The 26,094-nt window shown below is 41.0% G+C and overlaps 1 protein-coding gene across 4 annotated transcripts in view; it reads left to right on the forward strand.

The window, feature by feature from the left end:
- The window catches only part of ptprz1a (protein tyrosine phosphatase receptor type Z1a), a 204,102-nt gene that overhangs the window by 175,498 nt on the left and 2,510 nt on the right, over positions 1-26,094 (forward strand). For all 4 annotated transcript variants that reach the window (XM_022211189.2, XM_022211190.2, XM_022211191.2 and 1 more), the window contains 13 exons: positions 1,189-1,285; positions 7,886-7,968; positions 10,920-11,054; positions 15,039-15,173; positions 16,322-16,485; positions 16,598-16,733; positions 17,212-17,358; positions 18,392-18,485; positions 18,647-18,720; positions 20,735-20,851; positions 22,020-22,175; positions 25,287-25,429; positions 25,522-25,657. In XM_022211189.2, coding sequence (XP_022066881.2) covers positions 1,189-1,285; positions 7,886-7,968; positions 10,920-11,054; positions 15,039-15,173; positions 16,322-16,485; positions 16,598-16,733; positions 17,212-17,358; positions 18,392-18,485; positions 18,647-18,720; positions 20,735-20,851; positions 22,020-22,175; positions 25,287-25,429; positions 25,522-25,657 — 1,617 coding nt within the window. The remainder of the gene's footprint in view (positions 1-1,188; positions 1,286-7,885; positions 7,969-10,919; positions 11,055-15,038; positions 15,174-16,321; positions 16,486-16,597; positions 16,734-17,211; positions 17,359-18,391; positions 18,486-18,646; positions 18,721-20,734; positions 20,852-22,019; positions 22,176-25,286; positions 25,430-25,521; positions 25,658-26,094) is intronic.

Raw genomic sequence — 26,094 nt, forward strand, 5'->3', positions numbered from 1 at the left:
TACTCTTTAGTCTACAGGCAAAGCTCTTGTACACCGACTTGTGTTTAAAAATATGTAATGTGAAAGAACTTTAGCTTCATTTATCTGATTTCTAAAAAGTCTTTTCTAAGAATGATGCTTACATTCCTCAGAGTAAAGGTCCTTACACACCGGGAGCGATGCGAATAAACGATGCGAAATTGCGAAATATTCGGATGCGAGTTTTGACGCACCTGTCCATACATTTCAAGCACGATGCGTTTTTGCGACTTTCCGAAGGGGAGGAAGACGTTGCCGTAATGTATTTCCACCTCTTCTTCTGTTTTCCACCTGCCTGGCCACTCCTCGTCATTTCTCCCTCCTCTCTCTTCTTTCTCACGTACGTGTCCCTCAAATTCCTCCACATCTTCTTCACTTCTTCAACTATAAAGTATGAATAATAATAATATCTACCATATGCCACAGATACTAAAAGCAGAAAACACAACACCGGACGGATTATTTTCAGTTCTGATTAGATGCGTTGCGATGTCTTTCTGTCTTGATATCATGTACTGTAATGTGAGTCGGGGCCAGTACCGGGTAAGCAAAACATTAAACTATAATCCATAAACGTAAGGTAACAACCGAGACCTAATTGATGACCGTGACATCAACGCAATTGACAGTGAAAAGTATGTTGTATGCCGGTGAATGGGACGTCGCAACAACACACAATCTGATTGGTCAGAAGTGGTCACAAAGAATGCGAAACTTTAGAAAAATCGACCATGATCCGAAAAAATAAATGCCGCAAAATCGCTAAGCGAGAAAACGTTGCCGATGTGAACGCGTGTATTGACAGGATACAGGTTCGAAAAAAAATATTGACGTCCGAAAAAAACGCACGTAAAAAACGCACCCGGTGTGTAAGGACCTTAAGATATCTGGAAAGTATTATGGTATTGCAACTAAAACTTGGGATGATATTTAAAACATGACTGAAATTATACAGCCCCAGTCTTACGTTGCAGGTAATGTTTTATCTTGTGTGGAATGTAAACTAAACTGAAATACAGTAAAAACCTTTAAACTGAACTGAAGTATGAAGCTATTTTAAACCCCTTGTCTTTAAATATGGGTTAAGGTTTATACTGTGTGTGTGTGTGTGTGTGTGTGTGTGTGTGTGTGTGTGTGTGTGTGTGTGTGTGTGTGTGTGTGTGTTTCTAGGAAGTGCAGGCATGCACTGTGGACCTTGGGATGACCACTGACAGCTCCAACCATCCTGACAACAAGACTAAGAACAGATACAGCAACATCTTGGCCTGTGAGTGCATTTTTCACAGAAAGTTTCAAATCTTTACACTGCGCTGGTTTTTGTAAATTTAGTGACTGTTCTGATGAATTTAATAATAGATTTTGTGGTTTTGTTTTATTTTATTTAGCAGTGATCAGGATGTATCTAATTCCTCTGTGTCATAGAGCTGCAGTGTTGTTAAAAACTGTTGAGTTACACTGCTTCACTTAGGTGACATGTACCTTCATCACAATGAACTCTCACAGTGGTTTATTTTGATTCCTACATACACCACCATGCTGGATTGTACTCACTGGTGTAATCTGCAGCTCAAAAATTTTCTCCAACAAATACACCATTTACTGTGTTACTCTGGATGTCAATGCGGTGCATTCACATGGGATAAATTGTTGTGGCATACACACGTGGACAAAATTGTTGGTACCCCTCAGTTAAAGAAGGAAAAACCCACAATTCTCACTGAAATCACTTGAAACTCACAAAAGTAACAATAAATAAAAATTTATTGAAAATTAAATAATCAAAAACAGCCATTACTTTTGAATTGTTGATTAACATAATTATTTAAAAAAACAAACTAATGAAACTGGCCTGGACAAAAATGATGGTACCTCTATAAAAGATTGAAAACTATTTGACCAGAGTGACATGATTAACTCAGGTGTGTCATTTAATTGACATCACAGGTGTTTCCAAACTCATAATCAGTCAGTCTGCCTATTTAAAGGGAGACAAGTAGTCACCCTGCTGTTTGGTGAAAAGGTGTGTACCACACTGAACATGGACAACAGAAAGCGAAGGAGAGAATTGTCCCAGGACATCCGAAAAAAAATTATAGACAAACATCTTAAAGGTAAAGGCTATAAGACCATCTCTAAACAGCTTGAAGTTCCTGTGACAACAGTGGCTCATATTATTCAGAAGTTCAAGACCCACGGGACAGTAGCCAACCTCCCTGGACGTGGCCGCAAGAGGAAAATTGATGACAAATTGAAGAGACGGATCGTTGGAATTGTATCCAAAGAGCCCAGAGCAACCTCCAAAGAAATTAAAGGTGAACTCCAAGGCCAAGGTACATCAGTGTCAGATCGCACCATTCGTTGTTGTTTGAGCCAAAGTGGACTTCATGGGAGACGACCAAGGAGGACACCACTGCTGAAAAAAACTCATAAAAAAGCCAGACTGGAATTTGCAAAAATGCATGTTGACAAGCCACAAAGCTTCTGGGAGAATGTCCTTTGGACAGATGAGACCAAACTGGAGCTTTTTGGTAAGGCACATCAACTCTATGTTCATAGACTCAAAAACCAAGCATACGAAGAAAAGAACACTGTCCCTACGGTGAAACATGGAGGAGGCTCAGTAATGTTTTGGGGCTGCTTTGCTGCATCTGGCACAGGGTGTCTTGAAAGTGTGCAAGGTACGATGAAATCTGAAGACTATCAAGGCATTCTGGAGAGAAATGTGCTGCCTGGTGTCAGAAAGCTTGGTCTCAGTCGCAGGTCATGGGTCTTCCAACAGGACAACGATCCAAAACACACAGCCAAAAACACCCAAGAATGGCTGAGAGAAAAGCGTTGGACTATTCTAAAGTGGCCTTCTATGAGCCCAGATCTGAATCCCATTGAACATATGTGGAAGGAGCTGAAACATGCCATTTGGAGAAGACACCCATCAAACCTGAGACAACTGGAGCTGTTTGCTCATGAGGAGTGGGCCAAAATACCTGTTGACAGCTGCAGAACGCTCATTGACAAATACAGAAATCGTTTAATTGCAGTGATTGCCTCAAAAGGTTGTGCAACAAAATATTAAGTTATGGGTACCATCATTTTTGTCCAGCCCTATTTCATTAGTTTGTTTTTTTTAAATAATTATGTTAATCAACAATTCAAAAGTGATGGCTGATTTTGATTATTTAATTTTCAATAAATTTTTATTTATTGTTACTTTTGTGAGTTTCAAGTGATTTCAGTGAGAATTGTGGGTTTTTCCTTCTTTAACTGAGGGGTACCAACAATTTTGTCCACGTGTGTATTAAGATTGAACAAATGTTAAAACTGGGCAAATAGAATGTTTAAATCAGATCTTATGATGATAAGACATGTGAAGCATGGAGATATGGGATCCCAAAACCAGCCATTTATAGGGGCTGACTGGGATCTCATAGAAGGGGGTGTTGTGAAGCATGGAGATATGAGATCCCAGAATCAGCCACAAAGGGGAGACTCTGACAAAACAACAGCTAAATAGGGGAACATTGTGATATTATAACCTGTCATTTAGGATCAAATTATGTCATAACCTAATGAATGTGTTTGAACTAACCAAGTGTCTATTCTTACATTCTTTAATGTTGAAACAGTGTAGAAATCAGAAGAGTGCCTCATTCAGAAAGAATGCTGGGTTGATTATTTTTTGGGAAAATGTCTTTTCTTTATACATTTTTATAAGTTTGTTATTTCTTTAAATATGTCTTTTTTACTGGTTTGATAGGTTTCAGAAAGAGTTTTGATAACTGTTAAAATAAGAGGGTTTTAACTTTGTAATGAGGTGAGAAGTCACGAGCAAAGTGAACTAGGGTCAAATGTTCACCGTAAAGATTAAACTCAGAATAGATTGGGGATTTTTGTAAGTCTGGAAGATGGGTGACTGGCTGTCTAGACAGTCCAAAATAGATAATTCCAGTTGCTTAAAAGTGGAGGTGACCATGCGGTCGTGCATGGTACACGTGTGCGAGCGGGGAGGGGGGAAGATGGAGTCATTGCATATGCATAAGGTTCAGTTCACTATAAATTACACCTGAACTAGACGCAAGTTGGGAGTTGTTGGGTGGTAGTCGCTCGATGCAAACCAGGGTAGAAATGCCCTGAGCTAAGGGGATTTTATCACGTAACTCGGACGGGGAATTCAACATGATCTGCAAAGGAATAACTGTTCTATCGGAATTATGGACAAAAGTACTGCTTTTTCTGTAGTGTTTGAGGATTACAGAACTGTGATCTGGATATAACACTGACTGATGGATCATTGCTGGACTCTATTATTTCCAAAGGAATTACACCTGAATGGATTAACAAAGTTTTTACTGGCCCAAACAACGAAAATGGATATATGCAGATCTAAATCGGGTCCGAATCCCCGTCCACTTCCCCCTGGGCCCCGGCAGGTCTCAAGGGCTTGTCGGGTTTCAGGTAAGCCATCGACGACGGCCATAGCCGGCTGCTCTGCCCCTCCAAATCATGAAATTTGGGTGATTATTACTTCTCTTTTATGAAAGCATAGTTCCACTTATGAGTCGTGTTCAGCCATTGAAAGAGTATGGATGTTTGATTAATTGTCTGATGATTAAGAGCTATTGCTACGCCCTTGCTAAATTTTAAAATAAACATTTTTCCTGCAATTAAAGTTAAAAGATTGGAAATTCACTTTATCCCTATCACAGTCACTAATTAGGAATATTTTCCCTGGTGGTAGAAAGTCAGGTTATTGTGTGCATTACAGCTATAAAAGGTTCTGAAAGGTTACCTAGTCATGGGGGCCAGGTTGGCCCTGTATAAACATATCCTAGAGGTTGTCTAAATGTCCATAACCTCTGAATTAAACCTAGCAACTTACCAAGTGCAAGATCCATGAGAGGAAAAGCTGTCGTTAACAGGCATGACTGGTGATTAAAGCTCGTGTCCGGAGTTTCCGTTTGTTTTCAATTTATGTATCATTGTTTAACAAAGCTTAAATGTGTTAGTCTAGTTCGATACTATAATATAATGTTAGTATGACGCGATATGAAAATTTATTCATGAGCTCCGCCTTCCTCTCATAGACCCCCATGTTATTCCAAAAAGCGCCGGTCGCTGCCGACCAATCACGTTCGAGCTTCTGTTTGTCATGTTGTCAATCAACGGTTACGCGCACAGCAAGCAAGCCCATGCAGAGAGCTCAGTGAAGCTGACCCAGCTCCCACAGCTGTGGGCGAGCTACGTACTACGCAACCGCGCGCACATTTGTTTTGCTTGTGGAGGAGAGAGCATCAGGGATCAGCAACTTCCAGAAAAGTTACCAATCCCACGGCTTGTCAGGCCAAGAGACTGCAGGACGTTTTTTGGCTCGGGGTGCTCGCATCGCTCCCCGACCACGGCCTCCATAACCCGCCTGACGGCTTCGTTTAGATGCCCGACCTCTGGAGAAAGATGTTGGGGCATCTGGGACATACTCTTCGTCAGAGGAGTCATGCAATTCTGAACTCTAGATAGAAATAAATAAACAATGTAACACATATACACGAGTAAATGCACTGAGTTTGATAAACAACGTCATCGAGAGGGATACACGAGTGTAATCACATATTGAAACTTTACTCGTTCGTCCTAGCAGATTCATGTTATTTTGGTATTAGGACAAGTTAGACTCAATACAGAATTCTAACGTAATTCCTTTATTATTGACTAAATGTACTAAATGTAGAAGAGTGGAAAACAGCAAAACAGGCAAGATGCTGCAGCACTCCGGGCACTCCTCTCTCAGGTACTGTGCGCGTGCACAAATAAAGGGGCGAAATCAGAGGAAGGGAGGGTGGGACCAACAGTGTTTTGGGAGACGCTGCGATTCAAACTCCGGACAGCAGCTTTAAGTTTAACTATACCGAAGTGGCTACTCGGTTAAATTAATTATCAGAGGAAGCAGGGATAGGCGTCTGGATGAAGGCAGTGAGAAAGCTATGCGAATTTTCCTCGTTTACCAGCTTAACAGTTCTGCAGCATCCCTCTGAGCTAGATCTCAGGGGGCGGTAGAACCGGACCCATGAGATGGAGAGCTGGTCCGGTGATTCCCTGGCAGCTGAATAAGTTAATTAGGGGGTCACTGGCATAGACTGTATATAAAGATGGACGTAGGATCTGGCTCCAAATTTGGCTATACTTGATAGACAGCAACAGAAGCCTCTGCGGTAAAATTTGGGCGGGATAAGAGAGTCTTCAGCCAATCCTGCCCCTAGTTGCTCTCCGGTCCAGCCTGTTTGATGACGCTTTTTATGTCACTGGCTCCAAAAAATTTAAAACGGCAACCAGGAAGTAGCAAAATCCGGGCTTCATTTTCTCGGCGCTGAAACCAATGGGTGACGTCACGATTAGTTCACGCCTGGTCACTGGCCCTGAGGATCAATAGACAGGAAAGCCTGACATGTCAACCAAATTTATGTTTACACTAAATAATCTTGTAGAAAACAGCACCCAACCGAAGCCCATGGAGCCCACATAAGGCGATAAGACTGGGTCAGATCAAGAAGTACGCTCTGTTCAAGAGCCCACAGCACTACTTGTTGGAGCGTAAGGAGTCATGTGGGAGGAGCAAAGAGATTTTATTGGAGGAGTGTTTCGGTGGGAGCTCGGTGTCAGTCCTAGAGATGGAGGGAGTGTTGTGTTTCAAAGAGGGTGGAAAGAAGTCATGGAAGAAATGCTACTTCCTGGCTTGTGGCATCTACTACATCCCAAAGGGCAAAAAAAAAGTGCAGGTTCTATGTTTGTCTCCACTCATGAATTGAAACCAAGGTCACGCTGAGCTAAGCAGAAAGAATACTAACCTTACAGAATTAAAAAAGAGGAGGTGGGTTAACTTTTGATACGGTTACATCATACACATCCTGATGGGATCTTAAGACAGTGAGTTGTGGCTGTCCAGAACGGAAGAGGAGTGCTTAGAAGAACTTTGTTGATGTACACTACCATTTAAAAGTTTGGGTCACTTAGAAATGTCCTTTTTAAAATTAAAAAAAGAGAAGAAAAGCAGGATTTTTTTCAACAAAAATAACATTAAATGAATCAGAAATACAGTCTAGACATTGATAATGTGGTAAATGACTGTTCTAGCTGGAAATGGCAGATTTTGAATGGAATATCTACATAAGGGTACAGAGGCCATTTTCAGCAACCATCCCTCCTGTGTTGTAATGGTACATTGTGTTAGCTAATGAAAGGCTTATCGAAATTAGCAGGCTGACTGAGTCAGTGTTCCACTGAAATTTATTAACATCACTTATGACTATGGGGTGCCTGTATAGCTCATGTCGCCCGTATAGCGACATGGTTCGCCCGCTTAACCCGGCGCAGCGGCCCGGGTTCGATTCCTGCTCGCGGCACTTTGCTGCATGTCTTCCCCCCACTCCTCTTCTGCCCTATTTCCTGTCTACCTTCACTGTCACTATCTAATAACGCTGAAAAAGGCAAAAAAAAATCAATAAATAAATAAAAAACATTGTGAATATGAAATTATTAGGCCAACACAGCCTCCATAATTCGCTGTAGAGACCACAGTTGTTTTTGTACCATGCTGTAAAGGAGTTTATTTCTACTGTAAAGTGCAACATTTTAAAATGGGGTTTTTTGGGACAGATTGACTTTTTGGAGTCACCTCAAGTCGTCATTTTAAGAACTACAGTTTTCTTTACATTTCTATACTGGCTTCATTTTTCAGCTCCAGAGATTGCTGTTTGGTTTGACACTGTGAAAAATGTGAAACAACACCGCACTTATCTTTTATTTTACTATGAAACTTGAATGATCTTAATAATATTCTGATCTCTTGTTGCTCTGTTTTTTTGTCTTTAAATCTCAGATGACCACAGCCGAGTGCGGCTCTCACCACAGGCTGACATAGACGGGAAAACGACAGATTACATCAATGCAAACTACGTTGATGTAAGAAGCTTTTACTTGAATTTCTAAGCTGCATACAAACTGAGGCCTTCATATTCACCCCGAGGCTCATTTCTGCGTGTTCAGTCTGTCAAACACACATTTGAAACTTTTTATTTTATTTTTACTCTCGAAGCCACTCCACGTTTCCCTCTTGTCCTCCTAAACCAAAGTCACTGCACCCTGCTGCATATTTCTAAACCTATTCATGAGACATACTGTTGTTAGCGGGGACCTGCATGGCTCTCCATTATGCTTCTAACTGCACCATTAAAATCTCATTTCCAGCGTCTTGTTGTTTTGTGAAAGGCAGAGGCAACACAAAAAGCCTCCGCAGCAGTCATGGCCTCTCTGGAGAGCCGACGTACAGGTTACAAAGTTGGTAATAGCACGTTGAGGATCTCTCCAGCTCACACTTTTGTCTGTGTGTCGTGCTGTGAAGGCAACATCACACTGTCAGTCATCTGAAGGTTAGCAAACTATTAAAGCAAGTGATTGAATGATGCCCTCTGCTGAGAACATGTGATTCTTTCCTGTGCTGGCCTTAAGAAAACTGGCTCGTTAGATTTCAGTCCACTCTTAACTTTTGAGTCAAAAACTTTATTGTCCTTGATGTGTTTTTTTTTTTAAATTTTGTTTGCAATTTATTCCCAAATGTGTGCACCTTCACAGCAGCCTGTCAGTCTTTTTGTCCCTTTGGTTCCCAAAAATATCATGAATAAGAGTTGTCAGATTGTAAATTTGACTGTGGTGCACTTAAGTGTGTTTAATTTTCTAAACAGTGAGGTCTAAGAGAATTTTAAAGAAAGAGTATATTTTTGAACAGTGCTAAGATTTGTATTTAACACACAAAAAACTTAATTCAAGTAAAACGGGGAAAAAATTGAAATCCATGCCTTTATATTTAAACTGTGGGTATGTTGTGTGTTATGAGATTACTTTTTGAGTTACTTTCTTTTTTTTGCTAATTCACTTAACAAGCATGCCATTTGATGCTTACTTTAAAGAACTAATCTGCCTCCATTTGGTTGCTATTTAGTGCAGGAAAGTTTAAAGCTTAAATACAATTGATGTGATTATGCACCGAGATATACTCACTTATGCTGTATAAAACAGTAATAAAAATGAAGCTCTGAGTCACATTTTAATATTCCATGAGGACAGATGACTCCAACCTTAAAACCTTAAGTGCACACATACTGTAACCTACATATTTCTCTTATCAAAAAACGGTAACGTAGTTTAGCAGTGAAACTGTGATTTTACAGTGAAGCTAGAGAATTAATCTAGCTTCACTGTTAAATCACGTAACAAATATGTTGTACAGACCCCGTAGATCTGTACATCTAGTGTGGCGTATTTTGTCTTATAATCAAGGGTGGCCTTTCTCTTTCGTGGACTGTTGTCCATTGAGTTCTAATGATTCGGTGATGGCACTGTTTTTTTTTTTTTTTGCCCTGTTCCCGTAACTTGCGTAACTTACAAGCTTGTAAGCCAAAAACAGTGGGATGACTGTCCTTAGCTTGTTATTACTCCGCCAGGGAAGGCGGCAGAGTTATCGGACAATTGGCATATGTAAATCCTTTCTTCCTTCCTTCCTTCTGTCTGCAACATTACTCAAAAAACCGGCGAATGTATTTGGATGAAACTTTCAGGGAAAGTCAGAAATGACTGATTAGATTATTTTCTTGTTCTTTATGGTCTCAAAACTGTCTGTCCTTCTAAAACTGAAAGAAATAAGCTGACCAGGAGACAGAATCCTTCTTCTGTTTTACATCAAGTTACTGTTCTAACATCAACAGAACTGCAACTGGTTTCAGCCAAATTATTCGGGGCTTTTTGTAGTTTTAGTGTTTTGTCAAAAATTCTGAATATGAAGTGAGGAAGGAAAAATAACACATGAGAACTATAATGGAAGGTGCTTTGATGAAAAACAGCTGCCTTAATATTTCTTGTATCGATCTGGGACGACATTTCTGCCATCAGGGTTTATATGGTGGACTTATAGTAAAAGCAATAATAGTGTTTAACAGGTCAAAGATAAGCACAGTTCATAGTATATTTGTGAAGGTATATAGAGCCTATATTGAATACCCTTTAACTGCCTCTTAGTGAGAAAATGTGTTGAAATGGGAAATTGAGTGAAAAACAGTTTTATTATGATATCTATGAAGCAGGCACAGAGTAACAGGATCATCCCTCCGTGTCCACTTAAACATTCTGCTTTTAGCTTTGGCTTAGTCTCCACCTACTCCTGAGATTTACATCTGATTCTCTAGCTACTACATGTGGAGGGTGAATGAAAAAGTATTTTTGGAACGTAAGTTATTTAGGGATTAAAAGTTAGGATGTCAGACCCTCTTTCTTACCCAGACGAGCAGCATGGCTACAACTTCTGAGTGTATTACAATGAATTTTTTGTATAGACAGTAACCATTCCTACAGGATGAATCCTGTCGACATCAGTGATCTATTGACTTTTCATTTATATACACCAGCATCTTTGAATGTTCCCCTTAGGATGGATCACAGTGATTTTGGTAACGTCATCCTTAAGATGACATTACCAACCATCATGGATACCATCTCAAGGGTCATTTGTGGATTTTAGCGTCATGTCTCTACAGCTGCTGAAGAATGGACTCTCAACATGAATTGCAATAAGTTTGGTGACCCTGGCATCGTCAAATCAACATTTTAATTTCTCCAATACATTGTTGGAGAAAGCTTACAAAACTTAAGGTATTTGCATGAGCCACAGCTCAGTGCTTTCAATGCTAATGTCCACATTTAAGACACTAAGTCACTGACCTTCTTCAAAATCCTGTCTTTGAAACTTCTGCATGTTGTGACTCTGAGCATATTGGTTGTGCTTAAAGAAACGTTCTGGTTTATGTCAATATGTGTACATACTAAGTTTTTCAAAGCTAGTGTCGCTGCTGTTTCTTTTTCAGGGTTTTAAGAAGCAGCGGTCATACATTGCTGCTCAGGGTCCTCTGAGGTCAAGCACTGAGGATTTCTGGAGGATGATCTGGGAGCAGAATGTTGGAGTCATCGTCATGATCACCAACTTGGTGGAGAAAGGACGAGTACGCGGCCGCATCTTAAATTCAATCCCATAATCTGACCTTACATTTACTTTTGTAAATGAAAGTATAATGGAAAGTTCATGATATGTAACAAATATGTTGAATATGATCTGTGACACTCTAAATTGCCCGTAGGTGTGAATGTGAGTGTGATTGTGTGTCTGTATATGTAGCCCTGCGACAGACTGGTGACCTGTCCAGGGTGTCCCCTGCCTTCGCCCGAGTCAGCTGAGATAGGCTCCAGCACCCCCCGCGACCCTAGTGAGGATAAAGCGGTGTATAGAGAATGGACGGATGGATGGATGATCTGTCACTTTGGAGTCAACCTAACAATGTGCATACAGATTGCTTTGTGCATGTACAATATATTCTGTCAATGTTCCATAAAGGTAGAGATAAAGTATGTTTGAAATATTTTTCACAGAGAAAAAAATCATGGTAAATCTAAATGTTACATTGTATTTAATATGCAGTGTGTTAAATGCTAGCACACAGTTTGATTCCCTATATGTATCCATCTCCCTATATGTTTGCCATGAAAACATACACTTTTATTCATGTACCTAACATAATTGTGTAAGGGTTTTCTAATCATCAATTAGCCTTTCAAAACCATTAGTTAACACAATGTAGCATTAGAACACAGGAGTGATGGTTGCTGGAAATGGGCCTCTGTACTCCTATGTAAATATTCCATTAAAAATCAGCCGTTTCAAGCGAGAATAGTCATTTATCACATTAACAATGTTTAGACTGTATTTCTGATTCAATGTAGCCACAAGGGGACACAAGCCAGTGACTTATTGTGCCAGTCCCAAGCCCGGATAAATACAGAGGGTTGTGGCAGGAAGGGCATCTGACGTAAAACTTTGGCCAAATCAAACGTGCGAATCAAATGTATGACTTCCATACCGGATCGGTCGAGGCCCGGGTTAACAACGACCGCCATCGGTGCTGTAGACCTACAGGGTGCTGGTGAAAAATGGACGACTGTTGGTCGAAGAAGGAGGGGAGGAAGGTGTGTTCATAGGAAGAGAGAGAAGAGGAACACCAAGAGTCTGGGACTGAGAGTAGGGACTTTGAATGTTGGAACCATGACAAGAAAAGGTAGAGAGCTGGTTGACATGATGCAGAGAAGGAAGGTGGACATACTGTGTGTCCAGGAGACCAGATGGAAAGGTAGTAAAGCTAGAAGCTTAGGAGCAGGGTTCAAGTTGTTCTACCATGGTGTAGATAGGAAGAGAAATGGAGTAGGAGTTATCTTGGAGGAGTTTGTTAGGAATGTCCTGGAGGTAAAAAGAGTGTCAGATCGAGTGATGAGCCTGAAGCTAGAAATCGAAGGTGTGATGTTCAATGTTGTTAGTGGGTATGCTCCACGGGTAGGATGTGAGCTGGAGGAGAAGAAGAAATTCTGGTTGGACCTTGATGAAGTGAGAGTATCCCTAGAAGTGAGAGAGCTGTCATTGGTGCAGACTTCAGTGGACATGTTGGTGCAGGAAACAGAGATGATGAGGAGGTCATGGGCAAGTTTGGTACCCAGGAGAGGAACGCAGAAGGACAGATGGTGGTTGACTTTGCAAAAAGGATGGAAATGGCTGTAGTAAATACTTTCTTCCAGAAGAGGCAGGAACATAGGGTGACCTATAAGAGTGGAGGTAGGAGCACACAGGTCGACTACATCTTGTGTAGACGGTGTAATCTGAAGGAGATCAGTGACTGCAAAGTAGTGATAGGTGAGAGTGTAGCCAGACAGCATAGGATGGTGGTGTGTAGGATGACCCTGGTGGTGAAGAAGATGAAGAGGGCAAAGGCAGAGCAGAGGACCAAATGGTGGAAGCTGAAAAAGGAAGAGTGTTGTATGACTTTCAGGAAAGAGTTGAGACAGGCTTTGGATGGTCAGGAGGTGTTTCCAGATGACTGGACAACTACAGCAAATGTGATCAGGGAGACAGGTCGGAGAGTACTTGGTGTGTCATCTGGAAGGAAAGGAGATAAGGAGACTTGGTGGTGGAATGAGGAGGTGCAGGAGTGGATCCAGAGAAAGAGGCAGGCTAAGAAGAAGTGGGACACTGAGAGGACTGAAGACAGAAGACAGGAGTACAGGGAGATGCAGCGTAAGGTGAAAGTAGAGGTGGCAAAGGTCAAACAAGGGGCTTATGATGACTTGTATGCTCGGTTGGACAGTAAGGAGGGAGAGACTGATCTGTACAGGTTGGCAAGGCAGAGAGACAGAGATGGGAAGGACGTGCAGCAGGTTAGGGTGATAAAGGATAAGGATGGAAGTGTGTTGACAGGTGCCAATAGTGTGATGGGAAGATGGAAAGAGTATTTTGAAGAGTTGATGAATGAGGAAAATGAGAGAGAACGAAGAGAAGAAGAGGTGACTGTTGTGGACCAGGAAGTAGCAAAGATTAGTAAGGATGAAGTGAGGAGTGCATTGAAGAGGTAACAGTAGAGTTTCTGACTGGGTTGTTCAACAGGATCTTAGATAGTGAGAAGATGCCCGAAGAATGGAGGAGAAGTGTGCTGTTGCCCATCTTTAAGAACAAGGGAGATGTGCAGAGTTGTGGCAACTACAGAGGAATAAAGCTGATGAGCCACACCATGAGGCTATGGGAAAGAGTAGTTGAAGCTAGACTAAGGGCAGAGCTGAACATCTGTGACCAGCAGTATGGTTTCATGCCAAGAAAGAGTACAACAGATGCAATATTTGCTTTGAGGATGTTGATAGAGAAGTACAGAGAAGGTCAGAAGGAGCTGCATTGTGTCTTTGTAGATCTGGAGAAAGCTTATGACAGGGTGCCCAGAGAGGAACTGTGGTTTTGTATGAGGAAGTCTGGATGGCAGAGAAGTATGTTCGAGTGGTGCAGGACATGTATGAGGACTGTGCTGTAGGTGTGACAGAGGAGTTCAAGGTGGAGGTGGGACTACATCAGGGATCAGCTCTGAGCCCCTTCCTGTTTGCTATGGTGATGGACAGGATGACAGAGGTTGACAGACAAGGTTAGACAGGAGTCTCCATGGACTATGATGTTTGCAGATGACATTGTGATCTGTAGTGAGAGCAGGGAACAGGTGGAGGAGAAGCTAGAGGTGTGGAGGTTTGCCCTGGAAAGGAGAGGAATGAAGGTGTACAAGAGGATCAGCAAACGCGTGTAAACGTCTGCACTTGGGATAATGGAGTATGGAATTGCGTGAATGTGTGAATGAGAGGGACCCGGGTGGAAGAGTGAGGTTACAGATCAAGAAGGTGGAGGATTTTAAGTACTTAGGGTCAACAGTCCAGAGCAATGGAGAGTGTGGAAAAGAGGTGAAGAAGCGTGTACAGGCAGGCTGGAACGGCTGGAGAAAAGTGTCAGGTGGGATAGAAGAGTTTCAGCTAAAATGAAAGGAAAGGTTTACAAAACTGTGGTGAGACCAGCCATGTTGTTTGGTCTGGAGACAGCGTCCCTGAGGAAAAGACAGGACGCAGAGCTGGAGGTAGCAGAACTGAAGATGCTGAGGTTCTCTTTGGGAGTGACCAGGATGGATAGGATCAAGAATGAGTACATCAGAGGGACAGCATATGTTAGAGGCTTTGGAGATAAAGTCAGAGAGGCCAGACTGAGATGGTTCGGACATGTCCAGAGGAGAGAGAGTGAATATATTGGTAGAAGGATGCTGAGTTTCCCACTGCCAGGCAGGAGGCCTAGAGGAAGTCCAAAGAGGAGGTCTATGGATGTGGTTAAAGAGGACATGAAGGAAGTTGGTGTGAGAGAAGAGGATGAAGAAGACAGGGTTAGATGGAGGCAATTGATTTGCTGTGGCGACCCCTGAAGGGAAAAGCTGAAAGGAAAAGAAGAAGACTGTATTTCTGATTCATTTACTGTTATCGTGATTGAAAACAGTAGCTTTCTTTTAAAATTAAGGACATTTCTAAGTGACCCCAAACTTTTGAACAGTCGTGTATATGTTTCTTATGTGATCGATTATGTCTCTCTTCAGAGAAAGTGTGATCAGTACTGGCCAGTGGAAGGGCCGGAGGAATACGGCAGCTTCATGGTGACAGTGAAGAGCACCAGAGTTCTCGCCTACTACACCCAGAGGACCTTCACTGTCAGAAACACCCATAGCAAAAAGGTCAGCTGCAGCAGTTGTCTTCAAATATGCTCAGAAATGTAGCATTTATGAGCTGAGTGCACTTTCCCAACCAATCAAACTAGACATTTTTTTTACCTTCGCCAAGGAGGTTATGTGACACCTGGCGTTTGTGTGTCTGTCTGTCTGTTAGCAAGATAACTCAAAAACGCCTGGGCAGATTCAGATGAAATTTTGAGGGGATGTAGACTATGGTATGAGGAAGAGCTGATTTAATTTTGGTGGCAATCTGGAAAGGATCCTGGATTCTGGATCACTTTTTCAGTATGTTTTAGTATGTGGTCCAAAATATGACATAAACATCATAGGTTAGTATGTCGTCCAACAAATTGGAACAAGGTGTCCAGATAGCTCAACTGGTTAAGAAGGTGATTCATAAACAGAACTGTGTCAGAGATGTAGGTTCAATTCCAGCTCATGATCCTTTACTGCATGGGTTTCCTGTTTTCCTCTCTGTGGGAATGTCAATATCCTTGGCGGAGGTCTGTGCTCTCTGAGTGCTTTTCTCGTTCAAACTGTTAACGTCTGGGAGTAAGTATTAATGTTTCATTAATTTAACATATATCCAGGACCACTGAAAAGTTTGGAGTCCTGACATTCAAGTGGATGTTTAACATTTACCACCTACCTAAACTTTGAAGGTCAAGCAACCCCCTAACCTCCCAAACCCCTGGCAACAGCAGTCTTTAATGTTAGTTGCCACATTCAGCAGGCCAATGCACCCCGACACACCGCAAAAACTGATCGAGAGTGCCCCAGGGAACAGAACAGAGCTAAACTATTCACACGGATTCCACATTCCCCAGATCCAAATCTTATTGAGCATCTGTAGGATGTGCCAGGATAAGCCTGATCTAGGTAGATCCCACCCTGTAACCCACAGGACATACAGAATTCACTGCCACCATCCTCTTAGGCCCACTGTATCAGAGGAGTTTTAGCAGCATAAAGGGGACCAACACAATATCAGGCAGGTGGTCATATTTTTATGTCTGATCGATGTATCCACATTGAAGAAATTCTGTCCTGTGTCAGCATCTTCTGGACCTGCAGAATAAAGGCTGATGACAATGAGTCGCTGTCAGTGTCGACCTATTACTGACTTGCTGTTTGGACTTGTCCACCTGTAGGGCTCCCAGAAGGGCCGGGGCAATGAGCGGACTGTAACACAGTACCATTACACTCAGTGGCCTGACATGGGCGTCCCAGAGTTCGCTCTGCCACTGCTCAGTTTCGTTCGCAAGTCGTCCAAAGCCAAGACAAACGACATGGGGCCAGTGGTGGTGCACTGCAGGTGAGAATTGAGAGAACATGATGAGACAATGAAGATTTGCTTTACATTTCATCTTCACTGCAGTAAATTCAGGATTCATTTCAGTCTTATTTTCTTTTTTGTTTCTGTGCAGTGCTGGTGTTGGTCGGACAGGAACATATATTGTCCTGGACAGCATGTTGAAGCAGATGAAAGACGAGGGCACCATCAACATCACAGGCTTCCTGAAACACATTCGCACACAGAGAAATTACCTGGTTCAAACAGAGGTCAGAGGTCAACCTTCTTTCTGCCCATACATATTGCTTTTGTCAACATCACAAAAGGGTAAAATATCAGCCATCTTGTAGTTCACAAGGTGGCTATTTTTAGCCATGCAAACAGAATGGTTCTACAGGTGGCAATATCAGTCTGTTGATTGGTCACTGCTACTTTCATCCTAACCAGTCAGCAACTATTTAATCAATCAATATAAAATTTGAGACACATTATGACTCATAATAACTTCAACAATGCTTTCCTCTTGCACCAATGCGAGGTTGACATTTGTGGCTTTGCATGATATGTTTCTGTAGCCATGAAATAGATTGCCATAAAATTCGATACATGGCTAGGAGGCTATCTTAGCAGGAGGAGGGCAACATCAGGACTTGTTTTTCTACTGGAACAATAATTATTCCTGCTGAGCTGAGTAACACTGAAAACATCTGATGCTAACTGAGGAATTTAAAGACTTTCCCTCTGCAGGAACAGTTTGTTTTTATCCACGATGCCTTGGTGGAGGCCTTCTTGTCTGAAGAGACAGAGGTGATGGCAGCACAGCTGCACAGATATGTGGATGAGCTGCTGATCCCGGGGCCTACTGGGAGGACGCGCCTCGACAAACAGTTCAAGGTCAGTATTGAATTTTATTGTATTTTCAACTATATTATGCCTTTTTTTTAACAAACTAGTTGTCGGTCAAACTAACGGGAAATGGTCTATGCCTCAAAATGTCCACAGTGTCTTTGAAAGACAGGAAAACATTGGAAATGAGATTTGAAGTTGGAGGTTTACACCCAAGTAAATAACAAACCTGTGAGCAAATAAATCCAAGTGAAAAACTTCAGTGATTAAACCACCCTCTTAATACACCTTCCTATAGCTCATCTACAACTCTGTTCAAACACTGTAAAACTACAAAACTACTGTACACTAGACACTACTCTAGACAATGGCAAGTTGTCATTTTGGAGTAATTTAGTCATACAGTTAGAACTAGGAACTGATTCTGAAGAATAATGATACAGAAAGCTCAAAGTGCAAGAATACAGGATTGATTCCGCAACTTTGTTACTTATGAAACAGTGGAAGTCTGAATCAGAGTTTTTGAGACTGTCGTTGATACACTGCAGCTTCAAGATGTAACTACTCAGCCATAGGTAAAAACTTGATTTTCCCCAGAGGGGGTCTTAAAGAATGATTACATGCAGTTTAGCTGTGTCGTACATGGGCTGTACAGTGGCTTGGTGGTTATCACTTTCGCCTTGCACCTTAAAGATCCCTGGTTTGTATCCCGGCCTTCCCGGGATCTTTCTGCATGTATTCTCCCGGTACTCCAGCTTCCTAATAAAAATCTGATAAAAATCAAAGAACCTCCTGTGTTCTTTGATTTTTCCTGCCCTTTTCCTTCTCCAGAAACATGCTGAAGTTAATTGGTGATTCTAAATTAGGTGTGAATGCGAGTGTGATTATTTGTCTCTATCTGTAGCCCTGTGATAGACTGGTGATCTGTCCAGGGTGTCCCCTGCCTTCACTGTAAGTCAGCTGGGATAGACTCCAGCCCCACCATGACTAGATAGAGAGGATTAAGTGATGTATAGATAATGGATGGATGGGTGTATCATATATACATTCACAGCTCAGTGATGTTTGATGTTTTCCACAGCTGGTTTGTCATTCCGGAGTGAAGCACTGTGACTACTCTGTAGCTTTGCTGGACTGCAACCGCAACAAGAACAGAAACAGCTCAGCGATACCTGGTGAGATTTACAAGACAAAAAAGTCAAATTGCCTGGTAATGTTAAAAGTTTTAGCCTATTCAGCTACAGTTTGCTGGAGTTAGACAAATCTTTGAAAGAAAGTGTTGTATGATTGCAAAACATAGTTTTGATTAAATAATTCCATGTATTTTGTTTTGCAGTTGAGAGGTCACGAGTGCGTCTGTCCACGGCAGCAGGGGAAATGTCCGACTACATTAATGCATCGTACATCACTGTAAGAACAACGTGGTGGAACAAAATGTGGTCTCGTTTAAAGCTCGTGTCCGGAGTTTCCGTTTGTTTTCAATTTATGTATCATTGTTTAACAAAGCTTAAATGTGTTAGTCTAGTTCGATACTATAATATAATGTTAGTATGACGCGATATGAAAATTTATTCATGAGCTCCGCCTTCCTCTCATAGACCCCCATGTTATTCCAAAAAGCGCCGGTCGCTGCCGACCAATCAAGTTCGAGCTTCCCCTTTGTCATGCTGTCAATCAACGGTTACGCGCACAGCAAGCAAGCCCATGCAGAGGTGGGCGAGCTACGCACTACGCAACCGCGCGCACATTTGTTTTGCTTATGGAGGAGAGAGCATCAGGGATCAGCAACTTCCAGAAAAGTTACCAATCCCACAGCTTGTCAGGCCAAGAGACTGCAGGACGTTTTTGGCTCAGGGTGCTCGTGTCGCTCCCCGACCACAGCCTCCATAGCCCGCCTGACGGCTTCGTTTAGATGCCCGACCTCTGGAGGAAGATGTTGGGGCGTCTGGGACATACTCTTCTTCAGAGGAGTCATGCAATTCTGAACTCTAGATGGAAATAAATAAACAATGTAACACATATACATGCGTAAATGCACTAAGTTTGATAAACAACGTCATCGAGAGGGATACACGAGTGTAATCACATATTGAAACTTTACTCGTTCATCCTAGCAGATACATGTTATTTTGGTATTAGGACAAGTTAGACTCAATACAGAATTCTAACGTAATTCCTTTATTATTTACTAAATGTACTAAATGTAGAAGAGTGGAAAACAGCAAAACAGGCAAGATGCTGCAGCACTCCGGGCACTCCTCTCGGGTACTGCGCGCGTGCACAAATAAAGGGGCGAAATCAGAGGGAGGGTGGGACCAACAGTGTTTACGGAGACGCTGCGATTCAAACTCCGGACACGAGCTTTAAATCTTCTACGGAGTCAAATGAGAAGATTTTTAAAATATCTCAACTGAATGCTGATAGGCATAAAGGTTGCAGCAGTACAATGTGAACCATGCAGAGAGGGGAAGATGCTTGTTCCACCCTCTAATAGAAGATCTTGAGGAGATTTTACTCATATCAGGCTTTAAAAGTTGTTTTCACTTCTCAGTGAATACAGGAGAAATCCTGTGTAGCCACAAGAATATTCAGTCTCTCGTATTTGTTGTCATGCTCACAGCAGTCAAGTGTGAAGCTCATATTAATGAGCCTCATCTTAACTTTGTCAGCACTTTGTAGGAACCCCAAGTAGGTTCTGGTTGTAGTTTACAGTTTTTGCTCCTGTCACATTTTTACTTACTGTGGACTCGTTTTTCACTGCAATACAAAGTCTTGCATTTCTATGGAAACAGCACAACTGTGAATAGAAATAGAGAGAACCCCAAAATGCCTTCTGTGCAGTATGATGAAATTTAAATTCATCAAGGGGTTCAATTTGTACAACATTTTTCCATGGTGCTGTGGGCACATGGCATTACCAGTATTGAAAAGAATGGTGTTTATAGATATTTAAAAATGGGGAAGTAGTATTGTCAGAAATTTAAAAATGTTTTTTTTTTCTGACAGTTTAAATGTATTTTTGGCAGTGTTTTTGAAGATATAATGCATTTTACACTCAGCAGCAGGTTTTGGGGTTCATTGGGTTAACAACAAGATCTCACTATGATAATACTTTGAAGAAATGTGGCAGAGGCACTGCAAGTCTTTCCATAAAAATCCATATCGTTGTAAAACTGTAAGGAAAATGAAGTAAAAGAAAAGTATACTGTCTAATTGACATTATTTTAACAGATAGGAAGCCAGCAATTTTACATCTTTCTTGTCTGAAAGAGAACTAAAGGTAATCATGCCTCCTTACCTGTGTAGGTGTAATAATACTAACTGTACTACAGGCTGCAATTGTGGGAGATTACATTATTCATTAATTGATGATTATTCATGAATCATCCTCCTGATTTTTTAAGTCATTGTTTTGTTCCTACAGGGCTACAGGCAGAGCAGCGAGTTCATCATTACCCAAAATCCTTTGCCTGGCACCATAAAGGACTTCTGGACAATGATATGGGAACACAATGCCCAGGTCATCGTATCACTGCCTTGGGTAATGAACTTTTCAAATTCAAATAATGTTATTGTCATGTTTGTCCTAACTAGAAAGGAATGTCTTAACACTGCAGGAACTCTTTGAATGTTTTGGTGACAGTGAAACATTGAGACTGATATCAGTCTCATGGGTGTTGCATAACTTAAGTCAGTAGAGTAGGCTTGCTTGGCATAAAGACTGAAAACTGTCTGCATATCAAAAATTCAACTAACATTCACATCTGAAGCTCACTTATTAGTATGTTGAATCTTTAATTTTATGTATGCAAAAATTAAATGTACACACAGTCTCCGTATTTTCAAAGTTTGCCGACTGTAATTACAAGCAACTAATCTGGAAATCCAAGCTGGAGTTTTCTGTACTCTGACAACTGTCCATTTGGTGAAAAGAACAATTGTAAGAGTTGAGCAATAATTTGGCTCTGAAACAGCAGCAACATGAGTTGCAGTTATGTGTAAATACACTCCTAGTAATTACTACTCAAATCAAGGAAACACTTCATGTCATTTGTGTGCAAGTACAGAATGTAAACCCAAGAACCCTGTGTGTTCAGTGGTAGCTTCATCCTGAGCAGTAGAAAGAGTTCCAGATTTAGTTTGCAATACTATGTAAGGATGTTTTGTTTCTATCACTGTTACAAAATGCAAATTTATATCTCTTCATTCCAAAAGGAGGCAAGAATGTCAGAATGACTCTCATTTTATAAATAGAGGCTTGGTAGGGACCTTCCTTTTTGCCTCCAGACTCCTTCACCTGAATTGAGTGGCTATAGGTATTTGTATTTGTCAATGATAACCTTCAATGTATGTAACAGCTTTGTTTGTATCTGGTTTGTGTCACTCGTTAGTAATCCGCTCTGGTAATATGACAGAAGTAGCTAATTTAAGTTATTTAGCTGGTGTAACTGAAAGACTTTTGATAGGGCTAACCATCTTCCAACCAACTCTCAGATTTATATAAAATGATTTTTCCATTTTTTCCTATTCTGCTGGCATGTTGAATGCAGCACAACACAGAGATATGAGTATGAGACTCATCATTTCATGTCACTGTCAGAGATAAAGTGGAGTATTTTCTGGTGTTCAACTATTTTTTAAACTATTTTCTTAATGCAGAAAACACATAAAGTGTGATCTAACTGTCAGCTGACTTCCTGTCTTCTTAGGTGGAGGAGGAAGCAGAGCTCTGCATCTTCTGGCCCCGTAAAGGGCAGCCAATCAGCTATGAGATGTTCACTGTCACTCAACGGAGCGAGACCCACATCTGTCTGTCCAACGAGGACATGTTGGTGGTTCATGATTATGTACTAGAAGCCACACAGGTTAATGCACACTGGAACACTCACACAGAATTATGACAGCAAGTGATGGCACGAAATCTAAAGGGTCAGTTTGTACAAATTCTAAGTGAGATGTCAATCTCTGAGGTTTCTGCTATCACCTCTGTGTTAATGTACTTAATTTATCCTGCTCACAGAATGGAAAAATGGCATTTAAAACATTCAACACCATCTCAAAAGTAAATATTTTTGTTGGAATTTTTCAGTTTAAGGTGGTTTCACAAATACAACCCCTGGCATAAATTATGGAATCACCAGTCTCGGAGGATGTTTATTCAGTTGTTTAATTTTGTAGAAAAAAAAACAGATCACAGACATGCCACAAAACTAAAGTAATTTAAAATGGCAACTTTCAGAATCAGAAAGCCTTTATTGCCAAGTGAGTACACACAAGGAATTTGACTTGGTGTATAGAGAGCAGTAGAAGAATAAGTAAAAAAATCTAAATCTGTGAATTCTAAATACAAAATGCTACAGGTGTGCCATAAGAAGTTGTTAGTCAGTTTCCGCCTTCCTTACCCTTTTTACAGGGTAATTCAGGGCCAGCTCTCCGTTTAAAGGGTGAGATTCTATCTACAATTTGCCTAACAGTAGAATTTTTTTTTTTCATTTTATAAACCAAACCTCAGTAGCTTGTTTCTGGGTCCATGTATCCTGGCTGAAAATTGGTCAGGTTTTATCTTCATGACGACCCTTTGCATGACTTCAAATGAGTACTTCATCCCAGAAGGATACACCAGATGCATACAGTAGATTGTTCCTATTAGCATAGCGAAACCAGTGGCCACATCTCTGATGTCAGAAAGAGCGATGAGCGATTTTCATCTGCCTGAAAATTTTCTTCTGATCAAAATCATTGGCCACTATTAAAAATAATGCAATACAATACTAATATAGCATACAAGTTTATATAGTCAAATTTGGCAATACTATAAAACACAGTGAATGGGAGAGTGTACAGGCATAGAACATTAGTAACATGGGTAGAAGAAATGTCACGAGTAGCATTGGTGGGGGGTCTGGGGGTCCTCCCCCAGAAAATTTTTAAAGCTTCAGGTCAATTCTGGTGCTCTCTGGTTAATTTTAAAGGGTATAAAAACCTTTGAAGCAAGTGAAAATAATAACTAGAAGAAAACCTTACTGCAAAAAATGAGTGAAAAACTTCTTATTTAACAATTTAGGAACTCTTAAAATATAACTACAACAGCACATGAATTTTTGGGAAAATGTGCTTTTATTAACAAACAAATATAACCCTAACCAACTAATCTTTTACTTTTCTTCGCTTTTTGGTTTTCATTACCACACAGATAGAAATAAGATGCAAAACGGGTCAAAATAAAGCACTTATGCAGTCGGGCACGTAACCGCGTAAGGCCACGGCATGCACAGCCGCACGCACAGGAAGGGCACATACACACACACATGTGTGTGTGTCTTGCTATCATTGTGGGGACATACCATTGACTCCCATTCATATCTAACCCCTAACCCTTACCCTAACCCTAACCAAACCCTAACCCTAACCAAAACAATGGCTAACCCTAAAGAAACGTTTTTGCACTTTTACTTTTTTCAGTAACAACAACATGGCCAAGAAAACACCATTTAAACTTGTGGGGACCGAAATGAGGTCCCCGCAAGTGACATAGTTTTCGGTTTTCCTACAGTTGTGGGGACATTTTGTTACCACAATATAGCAAAAACATGGGCACACACACACACACACACACACACACACGTTTGTTTTTCTATACCGGTGGGGACTTACCATTGACTCCCATTCATATCTAACTCCTAACCCATACCTTAACCCTAACCTTAACCATCACCAAATCAATGCCTAACCCTAAACAAACGTTTTTGTACTTTTACATTTTTTATTAACAACAATATGGCCAAGAAAACGGTGTTGCCACCCGTGGGGACCTCATTTTAGGTCCCCACCGTAAGACAAGTCCCCACCTTTATAGCAAATAGTCAGGTCAAAGTCCCCACCTGTATAGCAGAAACAAGTACACACACACACACACACACACACACACATACACACACACACACTCAAGTCATATACCGGCAAGAGGAGGTAAGCTATTAACCCAGACATGAAGGTACATGTAGATCAGTTCTGTCTTCTTACCTTTTCGCTGTGGTTCTTTCATAATGAAAGCTACTTGTTAGCCCTAAACTAAAGTTAGTGTCTGGAGGCTGAACTTCGGTAAAGCTTGACTTGTCCATGTGTTTCTGTGGCACATAATGACCAGCGTTTCCTTCCAAAGATGTCGTTTTTATGTCGGGAGGAGAGATTGATGACTAAATAGTCATAAAATAAAATAAAATAAAATACATACAATACATACATAAAATAAAGAAGTCATCTTATTATCATCACTGATAAGGTCAATGTCATGTCCTGCAAATAGTCCGGCTCTCAATTCAATTGAAAATCTGTAATGGAAACTGAAGAAAATGGTCCATGAGAAGGCTCCAACCTGCAAAGCTGATCTGGCAACAGCAATCAGAGAAAGTTGCAGCCAGATTGATGAAGAGTACTGTTTGTCCCTTATTAAGTCCATGCCTCAGAGACTGCAAGCTGTTATGTAAGCCAGAAGTGGTGCAACAAAGTACTAGTCATGTGTTGTAGTGTTTTTTGTTTGTTTTTCATGATTCCATGTTTTTTTCCCCTCTGCTTGATTTTAAAAAAAGCAATGTTATTGTTATTGACTACCACAAGTTTTTCTCTTGATTTCTTTTAATGTTTCTTAAAGCCAGAAAGTTGCCATTTTAAATTACTTTAGTTTCGTGATATGTCTGTGACTGCTTTTTTCTACAAAATTAAACAACTGAATGAACATCCTCCAAGACTGGTGATTCCATAATTTTTGTCAGGGGTTGTAGCAACATGAATATCCTGATTGTCTTCTGTCCTCACTGTGGTACAGTGAAGTTTCTTCACAGATGGCCCATCCAATTTCAATGTGTTCAAGCTATTTTACAAACCTGTTAAATAGTTCACTTCATGTGGAAGTGACCAGACAAGAAGTTTACCTACCTAGTGAATTTTGCTCACTAACACCTCTTATTTTTTAACAGGATGACTTTGTTCTGGAGGTGAAACACTTCCATGCCCCCCCCTGGCCAAACCCAGACAGTCCCATCAGCAACACCTTCGAGCTCGTCAACCTGGTGAAGAGAGAGAGCGCTGCCAAGGATGGCCCTACTGTGGTCCACGATGAGTAAGACCCCACTGATTCATCAACATTAACTTTATCAGTAATAATCACATTTAGTTGGATTCTTGAAGATCACACTTGTATTTTTTTTTCAGTGTGGGTGGAGTCACAGCAGGAACGTTCTGTGCTCTGTCTTCTCTGACTAACCAGCTGGACACTGAGAGATCAGTCGACGTTTTCCAAGTGGCCAAGCTGACAAACCTTATGAGACCAGGAATCTTCAGCGACATTGTAAGGCTTTGTCTGTCTCACAATATGCTGATGATAATGTACTGTCCGTTATACACTTTATGTGACTTGTACAATTTATGCACAAAGGATAATCAGAGCTTATTTCAACCTGGGTCTTATTTTCATAGGTTTTTCAGTAAAAACAACACTGTATTCATGAAGTTAATAACTGAGTTCTGTTGAGACAGTGACATGACTAAAGAAGAGGCCTTATGTCCCACTGTGATCTCCCTTACAAAAGACCACATATGCTCACAGTACTATTAGTTTGTATTCCCGTATTAATATGCAGATTTATGCAGCAAGGCTCACCAAACTTTAATCAGATTATCGACCTCATGTGGGACACCCTTGGTCTAAGTATGAAGGATATTTTGTGTTTTTCTTGAGTTATCATGTTGTCAAAAAAATATCAGTATGACATGATGATGTAATGT

This window comes from Acanthochromis polyacanthus, chromosome 8 (genome assembly GCF_021347895.1).
Source record: "Acanthochromis polyacanthus isolate Apoly-LR-REF ecotype Palm Island chromosome 8, KAUST_Apoly_ChrSc, whole genome shotgun sequence".
NCBI classification, from domain to species: Eukaryota; Metazoa; Chordata; class Actinopteri; family Pomacentridae; genus Acanthochromis; species Acanthochromis polyacanthus.